Source organism: Dama dama, chromosome 25 (genome assembly GCF_033118175.1).
Source record: "Dama dama isolate Ldn47 chromosome 25, ASM3311817v1, whole genome shotgun sequence".
NCBI lineage: Eukaryota > Metazoa > Chordata > Mammalia > Artiodactyla > Cervidae > Dama > Dama dama.
In genome coordinates, this window is record NC_083705.1 from 31,386,281 (window position 1) to 31,407,580 (window position 21,300).

The following is a 21,300-nucleotide window of genomic DNA, read 5'->3' on the forward strand; positions in this document are numbered from 1 at the left end:
GTTCACAATTTTAATTATTTTAAATAATGCTTTAATTAGCAGCTTTCTATATGCCATATTTATACCATATTTTGATTTCTTCTAGTAGAGTCTCAAAAGTATAATTATTAGAATAAAAGGATGTAAAGCACAATTAAGGTTTTTTTTATATATTACTATATAGCCAAATTGTTACCTAGAAAGGTTGTGCAGCTTTGTACTCCTGCCATCTATGTGTGGAAGTTCCTGTGTCAGAATCCCCTTTCTAGCACTGTTTCTTTTTCACTAAATTGTTTATAAAACTTTCCTGTATATAAAATTAGTTGATAAGAGCCAGTTGGCAGCAGATTTCATGTTGGACTGTTGCCTTTATCAGACTGTTCGGTTATTTTGGGAGTGGTTTGCTAAGTAACATGGCATACAACCAACAGTGGATTCTGGTCAGGTTCAGTGTTTGCCATTTGGGTTGAAGGCCGGTTTGTGTAGACCATTTGTTGCTAGTGTCTTTCTAGTGGCAAAGCAGAAGTTCTCTTGGCTGCTTTACCTTTTTTTTTTTTTTTAATCTTATTTGGCTCCACCAGGTTTTAGTTGAATCATGCAAGATCTTCAGTTGTGGCATCCAAACTTGTAGTTGCAAGTGTGTGGGATCCCACACATGTAGTTCCCTGATCAGAGATCAAACCCCCTGCATTGGGAGCATGCAGTCCTTAGCCACTGGATCCCCAGGGAAGTCCCCCATTTACCTTTCTTGAGGGTCATGATAAAGATTTCTAAAGCTTGATAAATTGTTGTTGTTTTTGTTCATTTGCTAAGTTGTGTCTGACTCTTTGGGACACCATGAACTGTATACACCAGGCTTCCCTGTCCTTCACTATGTCCTGGAGTTTGTTTAAATTCATGTCCATTGAGTCGGTGATGCCTTCCAACCATCTCATCCTCTGTCGCCTTCTTCTCCTCTGCCTTCAATCTTTCCCAGCATCAGGGTCTTTTCCAATGAGTCGTCTCTTTGTACCAGGTGGTCAAAGTATTGGAACTTCAGCATCAGTCCTTCCAATGAATATTCAGGGTTGATTTCTTTTAGGATTGACTGGTTTGATCTCCTTAGTATTCCTTTCTTAAGTTATGGGAGAGGAATAAGAGCAAGGCTCTTTTTCTCTGGTAATCTGTTTAAAGAGTAGATGAATTTTTTGTGTTTTCAATTTCTAGGTAACAAGGTAATGAAGAAAGCAATTCTAATGTTCATCTGAAGAATATATCAATAATAAGACTTATCTCAATATATATACTTACTGAAGTATTTCATTACATTTCCAGCTTTTGAGGAAATGTTAGTTAAAATGCTGGCTTGGCAATTTTCTTTTCCCCTGCTTTTTTTCTTTTTTAATGGGGAGTAATTAGGCTTTGAAACTAGAAATTTCATTTCTCTTTCAGAAATTCTTTTGGTAGATTTGTGTAAGAAGGAGAGTAATAATGGGTGTGACATTGAGGGTTGAAGCCTGCACTGTCTATAATTTATATTATTATTTATAGTTAATATAAATAATTATAACTATATAATTAAGTATATCTTAGTTATAATTTATAATTAAGACGAATTCTTTTCTTCAAAAAATTAATAATACTCTTACTTTATTGCAGTTAAAGAAATTGAGGCAATTTGTAACTTATTTTGGCATTCTCATAAAATGAGTGAAAGGAAGAACTGCTTGGAGAGTGTGCCCTCTTGGGAATTTTTCCCACATTCCTAATCTTACTTTGTAGAATGTCACTCACGGTGTTGGAACTGCTTTTTCTAGGTAGAAAATAGGATGGGGTGGTGGTGGTGGTGTTACTGTTTTATATCAACCTAGAGAAAAACTAAAAAACTGTTAGGTTTGTATATACTTACAGGTGCTTCTAGCATCTTAACTTTGTTGAAAGCTCCTACCATTTATTTATAGAATTCTTTTAGCCTCATTCCAGTGCTGATACTAAAATCAAAACAAACAAAAAAAACCTTACATTTATGTTATTGATAATTTTGTAGCCATGAAGGAAGAGACTGTTTGTTTTTAGCATAGTTGAATTAAAGCAATTTATGGGTTTCTGAAAACCAAAATTTGAAAGCATGGATTGCACTGAAAGAATTTGTAAATTCATTCTTAGCAGCATCTGCATTTAATTAAACTGTATAGTCCTGAGAATTAATATTCAGGTCAAGTTCTTTGTCCATGTGTCATTAAGGGAGATTTTACTTGTGGCTAAGTAACAGCCTAGAATTTTAAAATAAAGAACTCATAACCTTCAGCCAGGTGTTTATCAGCATTTACTTTTTTCATCATATCATCCTTATCACTTAAAAAAATAATAAGCTGAAAAATTGGAACTGTGTATATTTATATGTGTGTATATGTACTTCTTTTTTTTCTTTTTGTTTCATTTTATTTTTTTGTATGTGTACTTCTGTATTATGTATATTATAAAACACAAAAATAGAAATTTAAAAATTATGTAATGATCTTGATAGAATTAACTTTGAAGAAGTGAAACTCACTCAGTTGTATCTGACTCTTTGTGACCCCATGAATATACAGTCCATGGAATTCTCCAGGCCAGAATACTGAGTGGGTAGCCTTTCCCTTCTCCAGGGGATCTTCCCAATCCAGGGATCGAACTCAGCTCTTCTGCATTGCAGGTGGATTCTTTACCAGCTGAGCCACAAGAGAAGCCCAAGATACTGGAGTGGGTGGCCTCTCCCTTCTCCAGTGGATCTTTTCAACCCAGGAATCAAACCGGGGTCTCCTGCATTGCAGGCAGATTCTTTACCAACTGAGCTATCAGGGAATCCCAGTAGAATTAACTTTAAATTTTATTTAACAGTACATTAAAACTTTTATTTTTACTTTATAATATTAACCATAACAATAGAATATGCTTTATTATTTTTGAAAATCTTATAACACTTTGCCACAATAGTAATTCAAGATAATTTGAAATTCATTTCTGCTCATCCTACAACATATGGTAGTTTTTATTGAAATTTGCCTGGTAAATTTTTATACTTCCCAATATGACTCAATCACATTTAGTGACTGCTGTGCTAGTTTTGTGTATTCTGGTATTCCTTGTTATTAATATTTTTAAAGCCCCAAATACTCCTATTTTTATTGGTTTAATACTGTTAACTTGGAAACAACCGGTAGCGTTGTTCACCTTTCTTGGTTCTCTCTCCAGTCTATCCTCCCACCTCTCCTCTCCGTCAAAAAAAAAAAAAAAAAAAAACCACACTGATTTAGAGAGAGCCTTCAGAAAGCAACTAATCTCTTTCCTGAGGGGAGGGAGAAATTAACAGAATCATCCTTCTCAGGTTAACTGGAATTAAAATCAAAACTGTTACAAGCCAGTAGCTCCTTGGCCAGAATGGAGGAGCTACCTCACTGGTCTGAAAGCACCATTGGAGGGAAGCTAAATACTTCAGGGGTATCCATTTGGAAGGTACTCTGATGAGAAGGATACAAAGGAGAAAGAATCATTAGATACACTCAGATCTAATAATTTACATTGGAATTACAACTTAACAATGTTTTTTATACTTTTTATGCAAAATGTAAATTTTCATGTTTGAAATAAATTGAATGTTTAATGTCACTGACTTTTAACCATTTTATACTCTGAATACTTTTTAGTGAAGATATTAGTATTAATATTTAGTATTCTATAAAATAAATACCTAGATACTGGTGTTGTCATTTGCTTCATTATTACAATTTTTACTTTGATTTTTGTGTGTGGTTAATAACATTTTCAAAGACCATTTACATTCTTTGGAAGTTCTTAAACATTAAAAAAATTTTAATCCATGTCTATAAAATTGCAGTTTTGAGTTTTATTGGTGACAGACATTATTTTCAACAATAAAATAATGTAACAATGGAAACATTTTTAAACATCCATTATCAGAATAGTTTCTGTATAATGTGAGTTTTTTAAAAAGCAGCTGCTTTTTCAGGGACTTCCCTGACAGACCAGTGGTTAAAACTCCAAGCTTTCAATACAGGGTACACAGGTTTGATCCCTGGTCAGGGAACCAGAATCCCAAATGTCACTCAGAGTGGCAATAAATTAATTTTCAAAAAGCAGCTTCTTTCTCAGTCATTGTTACAATATCTTTACTTTGAAGGGAGACAGATTAGGTATGTGGGGAGTTATTTTAGTTTTAGATACCTTCTGGGTACCTATGTAGCATACTGTTGACAGCCACAAGTCATCATATAAGAGGTCAACAAATTTGGAACAATTGTCTTATTACAGGAAAAGGTAGCTAATTCATACTTAAGTTTAACAAATCTTTAAGATATTTTGCCAGCAAATTTCTGTATGGTACACAAGAATTTTTGGGTCCCTCTTGATCTCACTACTGAATTTTGAAAGAATATGTTACTTTAAGATCTGTTTTTAAAGTTCTTTTTATCATATGTTATATACAGTATACAGAAGAGTGTATGGTACATATGTACAATTTAAAAATTAAAAAACAAAACAAAACAAACAAACAAACAAACAAAATTCATAAAGCCCACACCCATCCAACAGCGAAGTATAGAAATTAGCTGCACTGCAGCTATTTTGAAGCTATTTTGAAGGTGTGTGTTCTTCACCAAACACATCCCTCTGTTTCCCTGTAGGTAATCACTCTCATGACATTGGTGTGATCATTTTCCTGCTTTTCTTTACTATTTATTGTCTATGTATCCCTAAATACTGAATTCAGTTTTACCTGTTTTTGCATCTCATATAAATGGGATCCTACTGTGTATATTCTTCTGTGATTTTTGTTGAGTTATAGTTTTCATCCCAGTGGTACATAACTACTTTCATTGCCAGTGCTTTCTAGCATTTTATTCTATAGCTGTCTGCAGTTTATTTATTCATTCTACTTTTGAACATTTGGGATATTCCCATTGTGGGACTTTTACAAAGAATAACATTATTGTATGTGTCTCCTGGTATACATATACGAGAACTCTTCTAGGATATATCCCTGGGAGTAAATATGATGGGTAGTAGTGTATATGTATATTCAACTTCACTAGATAGTGCCAGGCTATCTTCCACAGGGGTTATACCAGCTTATATTCCCAGCAGAGTTTCCATTGTTCTACCTCCTACTAGTATTTGATATTGTGAGATTGTTAAATTTTCACCATTCTGATGAACATATAATGCTGTGTCATTATATTTTTTCCATGAGATTGAAGTTGGTAAAATGTTATTAATGATAGCCAGTTGTGGGATTATAGGTGATTTTTATATTTTTTATGCTTTTAAAGCATTTCCCTATAGTATTTACACTTACCTCTTCAGCTACCACTTCATTGCTCTCATTTCTCTTTACAGAAAACTCCTTGCAAGGATTATTTGTACTCACCATACCAAATTTTTCTCTTGAGCCCAGTTCATTCAGGATTTTGCTCTAACTACTCTGCCAAAACTGCTCACATGCAGGTTACCAGTGGTCATTTCATAGACTACTCCTCATCTCATTTGACTTAGCAGTAGCACTTGACACAATCATTCTCTAACCCTGAAAAGTCTTTAATTTGCTTGAGGATACCATACTAAATTGATTTTCTTTTAGGTTGCTGCTTCTCATTTTTTATAGCTTTTGATACTTTGATTATTCCCTCCATCATTTCTCCCCCAGGTATTTATTTTAAAAATTTTAAAACTAAAGTTAAAAACGTTATCTTCATGATTTTTTATTAACTTTTTTCCTGATTATAAAAGCAATATAGGTTTTGATGATCATACTGTGGTTATATAAGATGTCATCACTGGGGGTTAACCTGCTTGAAGTATGGGAAATCTTTGTAGTGTTTTTTCCAACTTCTGTATTTCTAAAGTGATTTCAAAATGCATTTATTCACTGTATTTTATTGGGCTCCTATGATATGCCAGGTACTGTTCTAGGCCCTGGGAATAGAGTAGTGACCAAATTGACAAAAATCCCTCTTCTCATGAAGCTTTTATTTTTTAGAGGTAATCAGTAGTAAATAAAAAGTACATATTATGCTAGATAGTATAAATGCTAGAGAGAAAATGTAAGGCAGAAAAGCAGAGATGGTGTATAAGAAATGACAGGGATGGAGAAGAGAGGTTGAAATTTTAGGTATGGTGACAAGGATAACCAAATGTCTCATTGAGAAAGGGGACCTTGAGGAAGGACTTGAAAGAAGTAAAGAAGCAAGCCATGAAGATATTTAGGAGAAAGGCCTTCAGAGCCTTTGTTTAAAGTAATAGCGAAGGTCCTAAAGTGGATACATGCTTTCAGTATGTCAGGAATGGTGAGGAAGGTGCTGGGGTTAGTGTTGGATACAAATCCGAGAGATGGGGTGGGGAAGGGTAGCAGGGAGCAGTTATGATACGTGAATCGGGAGTTCAGGCTGGAGATAATAGTTGGAGTGCCATCAGCATGCACATTATATTTAAAGTTATGGAACTAAATGAGTCCACCAAGAGACTGAGTGTAGATAGAGAAGAGAAAATGGATTAAACTCTGGATTACCCTGACATTTAAGGATTGGGGGTTTGAGAAGGAATCAACTAAGAAGACTGAGAATTTGTCCCTTTAGGATTATGTCTATTGGCATGTGAAGTCCTCCAGGTACTAACCCTGATGAGGTTTCCCTCATCTCTTACTACTCCTCTTCTTACTACTTGTAGTTTTAAAACATTTATCCTGCTCCCTTTCTGGGTTCTTTCTGCATACTTTTCCATTCTTTAAAGCACAATTTTTTTTCTTTTCCTCATCCTTGATTAACTCCTTGGTATCTTTTCAGATTCACCTCAACAATAGTTTTCTTGTGGTCTGCCAGACATGATTCAGTTTCCCCTTCTATGTACTCTGCACGTACCCAACATCGCACAACCTTCTTGCTCCTATTATTGCTCATAATCACCTTCTCTCATTTTCTATTTTTCTCTCTGAACTGAAATTGCTTACTTGCCTATCTTCTCCAGTAGACTATGATCCTTGAGGTTCTATGTCCTGCTGATCATTTAATATTTAACACAGTGCTTAATACTTTGTTGGCACTTAAACAATATTTCATAAACTAGAGAACCAATAAAGTAATTAACCCTAATAAAAAGAGAAGAGCTTATATAGGCTCAACCTTTGGAGATGTTTTGCCGAAAATTTTACTTTCCTTGGTTCAAAGGATTTGTTAACAAAGAAACCACTCATCACACACAACAATTTCTATAGTTAATAGAGAATTATTTGACTTAATTTCAACATACAGTCATTAAAAGAAGAGAAATAGAAACAACAGAGAAAAGTAACAGCATATACAGCCCCAAATTAGGCCAGCCAACCTCCAGACTTAAACAGTGCTGGGAAGTCCCTCATTAACAGCAATCTGGAGTCCCAGTGGGAAAGGGTCCCAGGCAGTGCGTCCAACCACGAGTGAGACTTCAGATTGCAGTTTCAAGGGCTCCCACTTATAATTCCAGACACAAAAATGCAGCTCTGACTTTTTTTTTTAACTTTTACAATGCTGTTTGTTTCACCTCGTGAGTCACAGAATTTTGCTAGACCCAAGGGTGTTGGCCAGACCTCCACGGGCTCAAAAATTTCAAAACCTGCTCTCTTATCTAAAGTGCTGCCTGACTTGCTGTGCTTGCAGGCAGGCATGGAATCCGGGCAGTACCCAGGCAGGTCAGAAGCAGGTCACAGACCTGCTGTCCTGCTTCTGAAGTCTGAACAAGACTTCCTCCATTTTAATTTCCCTAATAGGAGACATTGAGTAAAGTTGGAGCATAGAGCAGGGTTTTTGTGAAAGAGAATGTTATTTAGGCCTCAGAGGAAGCAAGAAATGTTGTCAGCAAGCCAGAAATTACCAATATTTTTCTTGTAGCAGTAAATATCTGGTACAATGGCTTGATTAACTTCTTTTCTGTCTTCTTTATTGAAAAGCTGCCCAGCAGACATAGTGTTTTACCAAACAGGTAGAAACAAGTACAGTGGGTTCATTATTTTGAATGTTTATTTGCATAAGATTTTTGTGAATACTTGATTCTCTTTTCATTTTCTAACAAACAATTCCAATTTGGTAGGTGTTTGAGAGGTTCATCTTCCTTAGAGATGTGAATAAAGAAATAGTTTTAAATCAAGAGTCTTCATTTTGAGAATGAACCTTCTTAAGAGTCATGGAATTGTTAGTAAATTTCAGAGAAGCGTAACTGGTCAGTAGAAGGGTGGAGACAGATTTAAAAGCCAAAAATTTTTAAGGAATTTAAGGAGTGGAACCTAGAAAAGGTGTTAGGTAGAAATAAGGTTTCTTTGTTTATTAAATGAAAATACAGGGTTTTGAGTCACATTTTAAAATATTTTTAAATATTTTTAAAATTTTGCTGAATGTTAAAAGCAATTTTTTTCTGTAGCATGACCACAAATATTTTTAAGGTGAGATAAACATAACTTGTGCATGAAATATTACAATTTCTTTTCAGTGTGACACAGTTGAGCTGCATTTCAAATGAGAAGTACCATTGATAGGGAGCATTCATGTGAAACTGTTCAAAAGAAAAAGTTTCAAAAATGTTTTATTCTGAATATTCTCTGTATAGTTTCAATTTTAAAAGTGTTTTCAATTCCAACAAAAGTTCAATTTAGAAATATAATTCAAAATTTTTGCTTTCTCAGATGAAGCTTTAGCATATGTTTCTAATAATTCAGTTAAAATATGCTGAGTTATATGTTTTTAAAGAGAATCTGCATTGAAAAGATTCCAAAATGTTTGTTTGAACAGGCACTCAGCATCTTGATGAGAACTGTTGAAAAAGAAAAACTTTCAGAGTTATTCTGCTCTCTGAGTACCCAAGCCAACTAAACTGGTACAGTTAACACTTCTGTAAGAGGCCAGGAGCCAGGAAATTGGAACACTTCCTGGACTGCTTTTCAACAGGCCTTCGCGCCAACTTAGTGCTTGATATTAAATATTAATACCATTGAATTTTCAGAGTAATAAGCTACGAGTAGAATATCCTCATCTCTTTCTATCAATGTCATACTTGTTAGTCTCTATTAGTTATCATTGATTAGCTTAAAGCTGTAGTTTGTTTTTTAATTTTGTGGGATGTCATTCTTACAAAAGAAGAAGGGAATGTCCTGTAGAACGTGACCCCTCACTGTCCCCCAGACATATATATTTTTATATTGCTTTTTTAATAGTACTACTGAGTGCTGCAGTAGAGATGTAAATTATTTAGAACAGCTAATGCCTTCAAAAGAGTGGTAATTATCTCAGGCTACCAAGTTTATAAATAGGGATAGTTTATTTGGCCTCTGACTCATGTTTTCAGTGTATCCCCTTGAGATTTAGTGACATCACTGATTTCATTTAGCAAGTATATGCTTACTATAGATAATATGGCATATTGATCTCTATACCTACTTATTTGCTCTAGGGAATGCTCTTAGATATTTTTTTAATTGAACTAGAAAGTACCCACCACATTTAGGTGCTATGGTAAAGAGTAAATAATAAACAAAAGACTCAAAGATACTGTATGCCAACTAGAGAGACTAAGCTAAATTTACCTTCTCTAATATTACAGAGTTATTTGGAAAAATTGCATAAACTAAAATTCCAGTCACTTGGTTTTTCAAGTGCTTCCTGCAAGATTAGATTAACAGTGTCTCCAAAAATGGTTACCATACTTTAAGAAATTTTAAGCTTATTTCAGAACTATAAATGTAGAAGACTTACAGGGAACTAGTGATAAATCTCTTGGCTTGTTTTCCCCTTTATTATTTTGGATCTGTGCACAATCTGAAATAAATAGCAAATGACATACAGTTTGGGAGACAGTTCATTTGTAACTTCAACAGATCTGAGGAATACAGTCACTTCATGCACCCCTGCAGATCTTTCCATTTAAAGTAGTTTATTGCTGGAAAGAAAGCAAATGGAGGGAGTTTCAGTAAGGAACTGAATGGGTTAATGATTGAACATGATGATTGAAAACAAGCATCTATGGTTGATTGGGACACAGTTATGAGGAGAAAGCATTACATATAAATAGTAATGTAACGGTATGTTACTGAAATCTAAGAAAAGTAGGATGAGACAAAATATCTCTAGTGTCTTAATGTTCCATTTGATAGTACTTTGGATAAGTTTCATAAGGGAGATGGTTGAGATCACTAATCCTTAGTACATGAACCAAGAAATAGGAATTGTGTTTATCATAGGAAGTAATTTTGGCCCATAAAGTAGTAGAGACTCTTTAACAGAGGAATGTTTTTGTCTATAATCTGTCTGATCCAATGCCAAATATTTTTCAGAGAATATTCAAAGCTGTGCCTAAGTTTCATTGTTGAAAACTGACAGCTGCTATATTTCTTTTTGATAACTGATTGAAGCTCTTTCTGTTATGCCTTCTCTGTTGCTAAATTCCTTAAGTTTAAATAAGTGTGTTTAAAGTAAGAACTTTATGAAACTAAAGCTTTATTCTGTAGATTGGATAATACTTCTTTTGTGACATTTTCTTTTCCCACCAAAAGTGAGAAGTGAATGCCTTGCCTTGGTACATCCCATTTCTAATGGAGGACAAGAAGTCATTTTCTTCAATGGCTGACTTCCAGAATTTCTGCCTGAACGTTCTTTGTCAAGTGTATATTCCCTTCTCTAGGCCTTTCTATATAGAGCCCACAAACATCGTCCGTGTGAATGATGTCATTCAGAGGGTTAGCGACCATGCCTCTGCCATGAACAAGAGGATTCATTACTACAGCCGGCTCACCGCTCCTGCAGACAGGGCACTGGTAAGGGGCAGAGCATTGCTAATTGTCTAAGGTTAAGTTGAAATGAACAGTGCACATAAGCCAGGGCAACTCCCAGTGGTTGAACTTTTTGCTGGCCATATTCCAGGGATGGCATCATGGAAAGTCAAAGATACTAATTAATACATCTTACATCTCAGACTCGTTCATTCTTATTAGCCTGGCATAGAGAAATTTGAAACAATCTCTTTATGTTTACAACAGCCTAGAGATTTGTTAGATTGAATTCTGCTAATCCATAATCCTAAAATCTTTGAGAAGGATGAACTGTTGAAGTAGTTTAGGTCATTGATTAATAAAATAAATAATAAGTTCTGCTTAGTCTATTCAATTTTTAAGTTTGTAGCTATAAGGGAAAAATGTTTTGAGAAATTTTCTACAGAAATGAGAAACTGAAACTTATACATATATATATATAAAATATATATATTATAGATTAAAAACAAGTCAAAGAGCAGATACTAAAGATTTTAAGCTTTGCAGTCCACCTACTGTTGCATATTCTTTTCTGCTTTTGTTTTTGAATCATTTAAAATGTAAAAACTGAAAAAAAAAAAAGTAAAAACTGCCCATAGAAAGAGACTATAAAAAATCAGATTGAAGGCTGGATCTTCTTATTAAATCTGTATTATTATCTTAGGTTCAAAACTATATAAGAAATTTCATGCTTATAAGAATTACCACATATGAGATGTTCAGAAATTTGAAAGTTTAAAGAAGAATGAAACATTCTGAGAAAAAAATGATTTTTATAGGTAATAATAAAAAGGGAAAAGGGAAGTCAACATTCTAGATGTTTACAAGGGGCGAGAACTGGGCTAGTCACTTGAACACAGATATCTCATATTAGGCCTTGTGAATTCCTAAGATACCTTTTGCATAGTCAAAGTAGGGACTTTCAAAATAGTCTGGGTGGGATCATTTGTTTCCCCCAATTTTTTCACTTTTTCTTACTCTAGGTCTTTGCGTCAGTAGTTATGGTAAAGTCTTAGCGCTGTATCAGAATTATCTAAGCTCTCTGGGGAGTAGAAGTAATCCAGTATCTCCAGGTCTAGTTCAGACCTCCTAGAGGCTGTATTCTCAGAAGCAAACTTCAGAGATACCAGCTGAGCCAGTCTAAGTCTGAGTGTATGTTGTTTGCCTGGAAATTGTCAGCATTGTACACCAAGTTGAATCCCTTTTGTTAACTGACAGTTGCGTCTAGTTAATCAAAGTATATAAACAGTGATCTAAAGTGAATATGATATGACCATTTTTAATGATTGTGTGTATACATCCATGCTCATTTTCTGAGAATCCCAAAATTATTTTTCTTAAAAGATTTTTAAAGGAAGAGAAATATGAAACCATAAGTGTCAGGTCTTTGGAGAGTTATAACTTTTTATTTCTGAAAATTTCCCCACTTACCTTAATATTTTTATTCTAAATTGGAGAAGGGTAGTAAATCATTTGACTGCCAGCATCTCCTAGATGCTTGCTAATAAATGTGTGGCCTGCACAGGCCAGCATCACTAAGAGCTTGTTAAAAAGGCAGACTCTCAGCCCTTAGTCCAGATCTACTGAATCAAAATCTGTATTTTAACAAATTCTCTGTGTGAATCACAAAAATATTCAAGTTTGAAAAGCACTGTCCTACACCCACTGACAGAGTGTGGGATCAAATCTCCCAGTTTTTCTGTATCTCCTAGTAATTTCTTATCCTCTAGCTTTTTAATCCTATCCCTGATAACTTTAGATTTTCACTTTTTCTGAACTTGCTCTGGTAGATACCATAGTTTATCTCCTGCCTGATACAGACATGGTCCTGCCCCTTTTTTCTTCTACTCCATAGTAGAAGACAGCAGAACTCGGACCCTAGAGGACTGAGGGTAAAGAGAAAGCAGCAGACCTATTTATTTCTATATATGCTTTTGTAGCTCTAAGAAATAATTGTTTACAAAGCCACAGGCATGGCATTCAAGACATTCTTTTCCCACAAGGCACCAAAAATTATATGCATAAAAAGAGAAGCATTTGATATTCTTTCTTTTTGCACGAGTTCGTATCCTGTCTACCTACTGAGGCCTAATATTCTGTCACTTTCTTGAGGTCTTTCCCAACTATTCCAGTCCCCATTATTGTTGTTATTATTGTTGTCATTTCTGTGTTCCAGAATTGAACACTTAATTTTTATTCTTATAGCCTTGTATAATTGTTTTATATATTTTCTAACTGGAATTTAAACTTCTTGAAGTTAGGAGCCATATATTATTTTTTTCTTGAACACTAAACTTAGCATTGTACCTAGCACAAAGATGTAGATTTATGTAGTAAGTACTGATACAAAAGATTCTTGCTTTACACCAGTCATTTCTTATATCTTTAATATTATTTGTAAGGGCTACATATTCTCAAAGGACAATTTTCAGTAAGATGGTCAGAATTCCATCAGGAAACTGTATTTTTTTCCCCCCCAGAATAGGGAGGTAGAAAGAAATGTATCGGGGTCAAGTGAGTGTTATGTGTATAAGAAATATATACATATTTAATCATTCTTTTCCTGTGTGTCTTCAACCTCTCTCTATTGGTTCCATCCCTACTGTTTGTTTACATCTCCTGTCTTTAAAAATCTTTGTCTTGCCTTTACCTTAAGCCACTTTAGCTTACCTTTTTCTTCTACTACCAAAGCGTTTAAAAGAATAGTCTATATTTTTTATTCTTTTCTTTCCCTTCTTTTGACTCCTCAATTTCTTATAGTTTGAGTTCCCAACCTGCCTCTTTGCTAAAACCACATTCACATAGGAATTCAATGACCACTTGATTCTTAAAATTCTCACTTAAAGCCGATTCCCTTCCATCTAGAATTCTTAATTTCAGTCTTTGTGGCTCTTCTTCCTCCTGTCTCTTAAAAGTAAAGAGAAAAATATTTTGACGATTGCATTTTCTAAGAATTCATTCTCATTTAGGATGAACAGTTTATTATTTATAGTATTTAAACTCTTACTCCTTTAGATCTTACTATATTTAAAAAGTAATTTTTATGTTTTAATCAGGGATACACACTGTTTATTTGTTCCTGATAGTTGGAAATGTGTCTATAGTCAGGTACTTTATTGTATAGAAAATATCCTGTGTTGAACATTTACTGGTTCTAACATTTCTTTACTTTTTTTTTAACCAGATTGCTCCAGATCATGTAGTTCCAGGTCCAGAAGAGTGCTATGTGTATAGCCCGTTGGGTTCTGCTTATAAACTTCAAAGTTACACTGAAGGATATGGTAAAAACACCAGTTTAGTAACCATGTGAGTTAAACTACTTTTTGGAGCATAACTTAAATTATGTGTAAATAAAAATTACTGATTATTTTAATTTTTGTCTTAATTAAAATATTTGAAGAGTCAAACTTTATGTTTTGCTACTATTACTCTGCTTTCAGTTTTATGATTTGGAATACCATGCTGGGAACATCTATACTAAGTATTCCTTGGGGCATAAAACAGGTAATATAATTTTCAGAACACTTTGTATTAGAATTTTTTCTCTTTGTATTGTAAGTTTTACAATAAGTTTTAATAAGTCTACATAAAATTATTAAAGAAATAGATTATTTAGTTTTACATTAGCTGTCAAATTTTTATGATAATTGTTTAGGGTAACTTAATATGGTTGCATATTAATTTATTCTGACATGCTATATGTTGTTCTATATTTTTATTTTTTTAAACAGGCTGGGTTTACTACTGGAATGTGTGTCATCATGCTGATGGGCCTTCTAACACTTTACTGCTGCTACAGAGTAGTGAAATCAAGATCTATGATATGTAAGAATTTATCATTGTAAAAATAAATGAATGATGTGGATATTAATAAGAATTGATGTTGAGGTGGATCACTGATGTGTGATAACACACATTTCACAAGTGTGTTAACTACTTTCTGCCTAAAGGTTTATTTCTTGTAATCCATAGCATTTGGCAGAACTGATATGTTAATAAATTTAGTGGCTTCCTTTGAAATTCTGAGAGGCTAGTTCTTTGCAGAATACATTTACTTCGGTGCTAATTTCCTCAGAAGAATAATTTAAAAGTCGTATTTTAAAAATAAGATGTTTGCCAGAACTAAATTGAGAATTTTATGATTCTTATCAGTTAATTGTGACTCGTTCTGACCTATCCCTACCAAGAGATCTAGATATATTGGCATCTCCTAAAAGTGAAAATTGTACATATGAAAATGTGAGCAATGTGTCCTTTATAAGCAATTCTCAAAGTTGTACCAGCATGTCCACTCATTTCTATAAATTCTAGACCAGGGATATACCTTTTTAGATTGTTTTAAAGTAGTTTAGGACCTAAATAGATGTACATTATTTCAGTCAATCTCAGCAAATGAGAATCAACAAACCAGGCTCTGCCTCCAGTTTTTTTGTCTCTACTAAGCAGTGGTATGTTTTTCTTAATTGTATTATTTCCTCATATCCCTTTCCCATTTATCCACAAGCCCCTTGGTGCTCTTATAGATCTCCTAAATTCTTTATATGAAGTAGGCAGTTAACCCTTTATTATGTCTTGTCAGTTTCTCTCATATTCAGTATTTGAAATGGCTTTTGTATCATATCAGTTTGTTTATATCTGGCTATCTTTGCCATTGTAGTTTCTATTTCTTCAGTTGATAGAAAAGGATAATCTTTCAGTTTCTATTTTTATATTGTCATTAAATTTTCAGTTGTTTCTTAAATTCTTTAATAATTTTCTGAAATTCTTAATTGAAGTATAGTCAATGTACAATATTAAATGTTACAGGTGTACAATACAGTGATTCACAATTTTTAAAGATTATATTCCATTTATAGTTATTATAAAATATTTTCTATATTCCTCATGTTATACAGTAGATCTTTGTAGCTTATTTTATACATAATAATTCATTCCTCTTAATCTTTCACTCCTGTATTGCCCTTCCCCACTTCCCTCATTGTCTGAAATTTTAATTGGCATGTTATATAAAGTATGACTCAAGAAAACGTTTCTCCATATTAAGTATGCCAAATATTGGATATTGTCTTCTATCCCTTATTGATGATTTTTTTTCTAGCCTTGGTTTATCACTTGCTGTTACTAGTTACCCTAATCTACTTCTCAGAATCTGTCTACGATGCAGATCTGGGTTCAATTCCTGGGTTGGGAAGATCCCCCTGGAGAAGGAAATGGCAACCCACTCCAGTGTTCTTGGCTGGAGAATCCCATGGACTGTAGCCTGCCAGGCTCCTCTGTCCAAGGGGTCGCAGGAGTTAGACACGACTTAGTGACTGAACCACCGCCACCGCCACTTCTCAGATTATTACTATTTCATTGGCCTACACTTCTTTTTATATGTTTGTGCTATAATTTTTTGCTTTGTTTTGTTTTTTTATTGACATATAGTTGATTTACAGTGTTGTGTTGATCTGCTGTATCTAATGTTTTAATTATTGTTATTTCATAAGATGGTCTAATATCTGGTGGTGAAATACCCATAATCCTTTGCTAAATATTTTGAGTCAATTTAGAGAACACAAATTATGAATATGGAGTATATAATTGACATCTAATTTTATTCTCCCCTTTTGTATTTTATCTAGCATCAGTGGATACCACTACCTGGGAATATCCAGATGTCTGCAGATACTATTTTGGCTCCTTTGGGCAGTGGTCAAGTCTCCTTTTCTCCTTGGTCTCTCTCATTGGAGCAATGATAGTGTATTGGGTGCTGATGTCTAATTTTCTTTTTAATACTGGAAAATTTATTTTTAGTAAGTATCCATATCATATGCTTTAGCATAATTATTTTCAAATAACTACTATACTGTTTTGGTTTCAGTCTTAAATTCTAGACTTGGAATTAATGACATAAAAAGTAATATTTGTGATTGTAGGAGATATGTTTCATTCAATTCGTTTTCTATGGTTTCTATGTTGATCACAAATATAAAATGTATGTTAATTTCCAAAACCTTATTTTTGGATGAATATATTCCTTCAGATTCTCTAATTAACATAAAATATTTCTAAGTTCCAAAAGATGTTTTAAGCATTGTTTGCATCTCCTAGGAATGAATTTTTTTCCTGCTTAAGTAATGATATCCATTTAGAAAACATGATCTCAACCTATACTCTTCACCTCACTATTATGTATAATAACTATATTAGTTCAACTTGAACATTATTTCAGTCAGTCTCAGCAAATGAGAATCAACAAACCAGGCTCTGCCTCCAGTTTTTTTGTCTCTACTAAGCAGTGGTATGTTTTTCTTAATTGTATTATTTCATTAGTTCAACTTGAACTAATATAGTTATTATATATAATAGTATATATAATATTATTTTATCATAATAAATACAATTCTCTTTTTTATATGGAATTTGCATTCATTAAAATATACACATCTTGGCCATATAATTTTGACAAATGGATACATCCATTAAATCACACCTCTTTCATGAAACATTTCCATCTTCCCAGAGTAGTGATATATTTTTTAATTATAAAACTTTCAGATTGTTTGTTGCCATTATAAGAGAACCTAGTTCATTTTTTAATATTTATCTTGAAACTTACAAATGTGTTGAATTCTTATTGCTTATAATTTTGTAGATTCACTTTGGATTTTCTATTTAGATAGTTGTGTCATTCATGAATATGAAAACTGTTTCCTAAGTAGTTATTATTTTTTGAATGATTCATATATATATGCATACATTTATATTTAGTATATACATTCAAACATATATAGGACTTCCCAGATGACACTAGTGGTAAAGAACCTATCTGCCAGTGCAGGAGACATAAGAGATATGGGTTCAATCCTTGGGTCAGGAACATACCCTGGAGTAGGGCATGGCAAGCCACTCCAGTACTTTTGCTTGGACAATGCTTATGGACAGTGGAAGCTGGCGGCCTACAGTCCATCATGTTGCAAAAGAGTCACACATGGCTTCAGTTCAGTTTTCAGTTCAGTTCAGTTCAGTTGCTCAGTCGTGTCCAACTCTTTGCAACCCCATGGACTGCAGCACACCAAGCCTCCCAGTCCATCACCAACTTCCAGAGTTTACTCAAACTCATGTCCATTGAGTCAGCGATGCCATCCAACCATCTCATCCTCTGTCATCCCCTTCTCCTGCCTTCAATCTTTCCCAGCATCAAGGTCTTTTCAAATGAGTCAGCTCTTCGCATCAGGTGGCCAAAGTATTGGAGTTTCAGCTTCAACATCAGTCCTTCCAATGAATACTCAAGACTGATCTCTTTTAGGATGGACTGGTTGGATCTCCTTGCAGTCCAAGAAACTATCAAGAGTCTTCTGCAACATCACAGTTCAAAAGCATCAATTCTTCAGCACTCAGCTTTCTTTATAGTCCAACTCTCACATCCATACATGACCACTGTCTATGGAAAAACCATAGACTTGACTAGATGGACCTTTGTTGGCAAAATAATGTCTCTGCTTTTTAATATGTTGTCTAGGTTGGTCATGGCCTTCCTTCCAAGGAGTAAGCATCTTTTAATTTCATGACTGCAGTCACCATCTGCAGTGATTTTGGAGCCCGCCAAAATAAAGTCAGCCACTGTTTCCGCTGTTTCCCCATCTATTTGCCATGAAGTGATGGGACCAGATGCCATGATCTTAGTTTTCTGAATGTTGAGCTTTAACCCAACTTTTTCACTCTCCTCTTTCACTTTCATCAAGAGGCTCTTTAGTTCTTCTTCACTTTCTGCCATAAAGATGGTGTCATCTGCCTATCTGAGGTTATTGATATTTCTCCCAGCAATCTTAATTCCAGCTTGTGCTTCGTCCAGCCCAGCGTTTATCACGATGTACTCTGCATGTAAGTTAAATAAGCAGGGTGACAATATACAGGCTTGACGTACTCCTTTTCCTATTTGGAACCAGTCTGTTGTTCCATGTCCAGTTCTAATTGTTGCTTCCTGACCTGCATACAGATTTCTCAAGAGGCAGGTCAGATGGTCTGGTATTCTCATCTCTTGAAGACTTTTCCACAGTTTATTGTGATCCACACAATCAAAGGTTTTGGCATAGTCAATAAAGCAGAAATAGATGTTTTTCTGGAACTCTCTTGCTTTTTCGGTGATCCAGCAAATGTTGGCAGTTTGATCTCGGTTCCTCTGCTTTTTCTAAACCCAGCTTGAACATCTGGTTCACGTATTGCTGAAGCCTGGCTTGAAGAATTTTGAGCATTACTTTGCTAGCGTGTGAGATGAGTGCAATTTTGCGGTAGTTTGAGCATCCTTTGGGATTGGAATGAAAACTGACCTTTTCCAGTCCTGTGGCCACCGCTGAGTTTTCGAAATTTACTGGCATTTTGAGTGCAGCACTTTCACAGCATCATCTGTTAGGATTTTAAATAGCTCAACTGGAATTCCATCATCTCCACTAGCTTTGTTCATAGTGATGCTTCCTAAAGCCCACTTGACTTCACATTCCAGGATGTCTGGTTCTAGGTGAGTGATCACACCATCATAATTATCTGAGTTGTGAAGATCTTTTTTGTACAGTTCTGTGTATTCTTGCCACCTCTTCTTAATATCCTCTGCTTCTGTTAGGTCCATACCATTTCTGGCCTTTATTGTGCCCATCTTTGCATGAAATGTCCCCTTGGTATCTCTAATTTTATTGAAGAGATCTCTAGACTTTCCCATTCTATTGTTTTCCTCTATTTCTTTGCACTGATCACTGAGGAAGGCTTTCTTATCTCTCCTTGCTAGTCTTTGGAACTCTGCATTCAAATGGGTATATCTTTCCTTTTCTCCTTTGCTTTTTGCTTCTCTTCTTTTCATGGCTATTTGTAAGGCCTCCTTAGCTAACCATTTTGCAGTTTTGCATTTCTTTTTCTTGGGATGGTCTTGATCCCTGTCTCCTGTACAATGTCACAAACCACTGTCCATAGTTCATCAGGCACTCTATCAGATCTAGTCCCTTAAATCTATTTCTCACTTCTACTGTATTATCATAAGGAATTTTATTTAGCTCACACCTGAATGGTCTAGTGGTTTTCCCTACTTTCTTCAATTTAAGTCTGAATTTGACAATAAGGAGTTCATGATCTGAGCCTCAGTCAGCTCCTGGTCTTGTTTTTGCTGACTGTATAGAGCTTCTCCATCTTCGGCTGCAAAGAATAGAATCTGATTTCAGTAATGACCATCTGGTGATGTCCATTTGTAGAATTGTCTCTTGTGTTGTTGGAAGAGGGTGTTTGCTATGACCAGTGAGTTCTCTTGGCAAAACTCTGTTAGCCTTTGCCCTGCTTCATTCTGTACTCCAAGGCCATATTTGCCTGTTACTCCAGGTGTTTCTTGATTTCCTTGGCAAGGAAATAACAAGAAGAGATGACCATGATTGGCTTAGAATCAAAGAAATTTGTTCTCTCACAGTCCTAGAAACTAGAAGCCTGAAATCAAAGTGTCTATAGGGCCCTCTCCTTCCTCTGAAGCCTTTAGGGAAGAACCCTTCCTTTTTCTTCCTAGTTTCTGATGATCAACTGCTAGCAGTGCTTGGCATTCCTTGACTTTAGTAATATTTCTCCAGTTTCACCCTCTGCCTTCATATGGCCATCTTCCCCCAGTGTCTCTATGTCCAGAAATCTCCTGTTCTTTTAAAGACACCCATCATTGAATTTAGGGTGTACCCTAACCCAGTACAACCTAACCTTAGCTTGATGATGTCTGCACAGACTCTGTTTCCAAATAAGGTCCATTCTATGTTTCCTGGTGGACATGGATTTGGGGAGAACTCTATTCAACCTAGTATACTTGGTGTGTCAGGGTTTTTACTTGCCTTATGTAAATCTTTGGCATCAGGAATTATGTAATTATGTAAAGATCCATAACTTCCTTTCATGAATCACTAATAACCCATGGAGACATTATAAAAACCTAGAGCATAGATTACTTCTTTTATTCTATCTTGAGAAGCATATAGTGGAGATGAATAATTCACATAGATAACTTACTTTATGACCTTAAAATCTAATCTAGCTTTTTCTATCATCTTATTTAAGTTTTACATCACTTTCATTAATGCTTACTAAGGTTATGAAAGGCTAACATCAAACAGAATAAAGTAAATTCCCTCAGGCAAATAAAAAACATATTTTTTACCCATTCTCTCATTTACTATAGAATGATATGAATGCCCAGGTATCTACATTAGCTTTTTATTTTGCTGCTACTTTTAGTAAAACTTAGTGGGACCTGTGATCAATAATTACTGTATAGCTTTCACTTTATAAAAGCTGTTCTATATTTTGTCAAAACTTTAAGTGATTTTTTCAGATAAATTCAGCTGTTTTGAGTAGCGGTTTTCCACCTTTTGCAGGTTTTAGAACTTTATAAGATATAACTATACTTATATAAATCAGTGTGAGTGTAGGATAAGAAATTGTGCACATTATCTTTATTCCAGGACTTTTAACTTCAGCCTTCTGGGTGGTTTTTTTGTTTTGTTTTGTTTTTAAAATCT

The 21,300-nt window shown here is 34.6% G+C and overlaps 1 protein-coding gene across 6 annotated transcripts in view; it reads left to right on the top strand.

The window, feature by feature from the left end:
* The window catches only part of SLC38A9 (solute carrier family 38 member 9), a 79,305-nt gene that overhangs the window by 24,567 nt on the left and 33,438 nt on the right, over positions 1 to 21,300 (top strand). For 5 of the 6 annotated variants that reach the window (XR_009690562.1, XM_061129778.1, XM_061129781.1 and 2 more), the window contains 5 exons: positions 10,657 to 10,789; positions 13,968 to 14,089; positions 14,224 to 14,287; positions 14,515 to 14,608; positions 16,408 to 16,578. Coding sequence is in view for 5 of the 6 variants with exons in the window: in XM_061129778.1 (XP_060985761.1) it covers positions 10,657 to 10,789; positions 13,968 to 14,089; positions 14,224 to 14,287; positions 14,515 to 14,608; positions 16,408 to 16,578 (584 nt within the window). In the remaining variant the exon portion in view is untranslated. Of the gene's footprint in view, positions 1 to 10,528; positions 10,790 to 13,967; positions 14,090 to 14,223; positions 14,288 to 14,514; positions 14,609 to 16,407; positions 16,579 to 21,300 lie in introns of all 6 variants that reach the window. The other variant, XM_061129782.1, reaches the window with a different exon arrangement.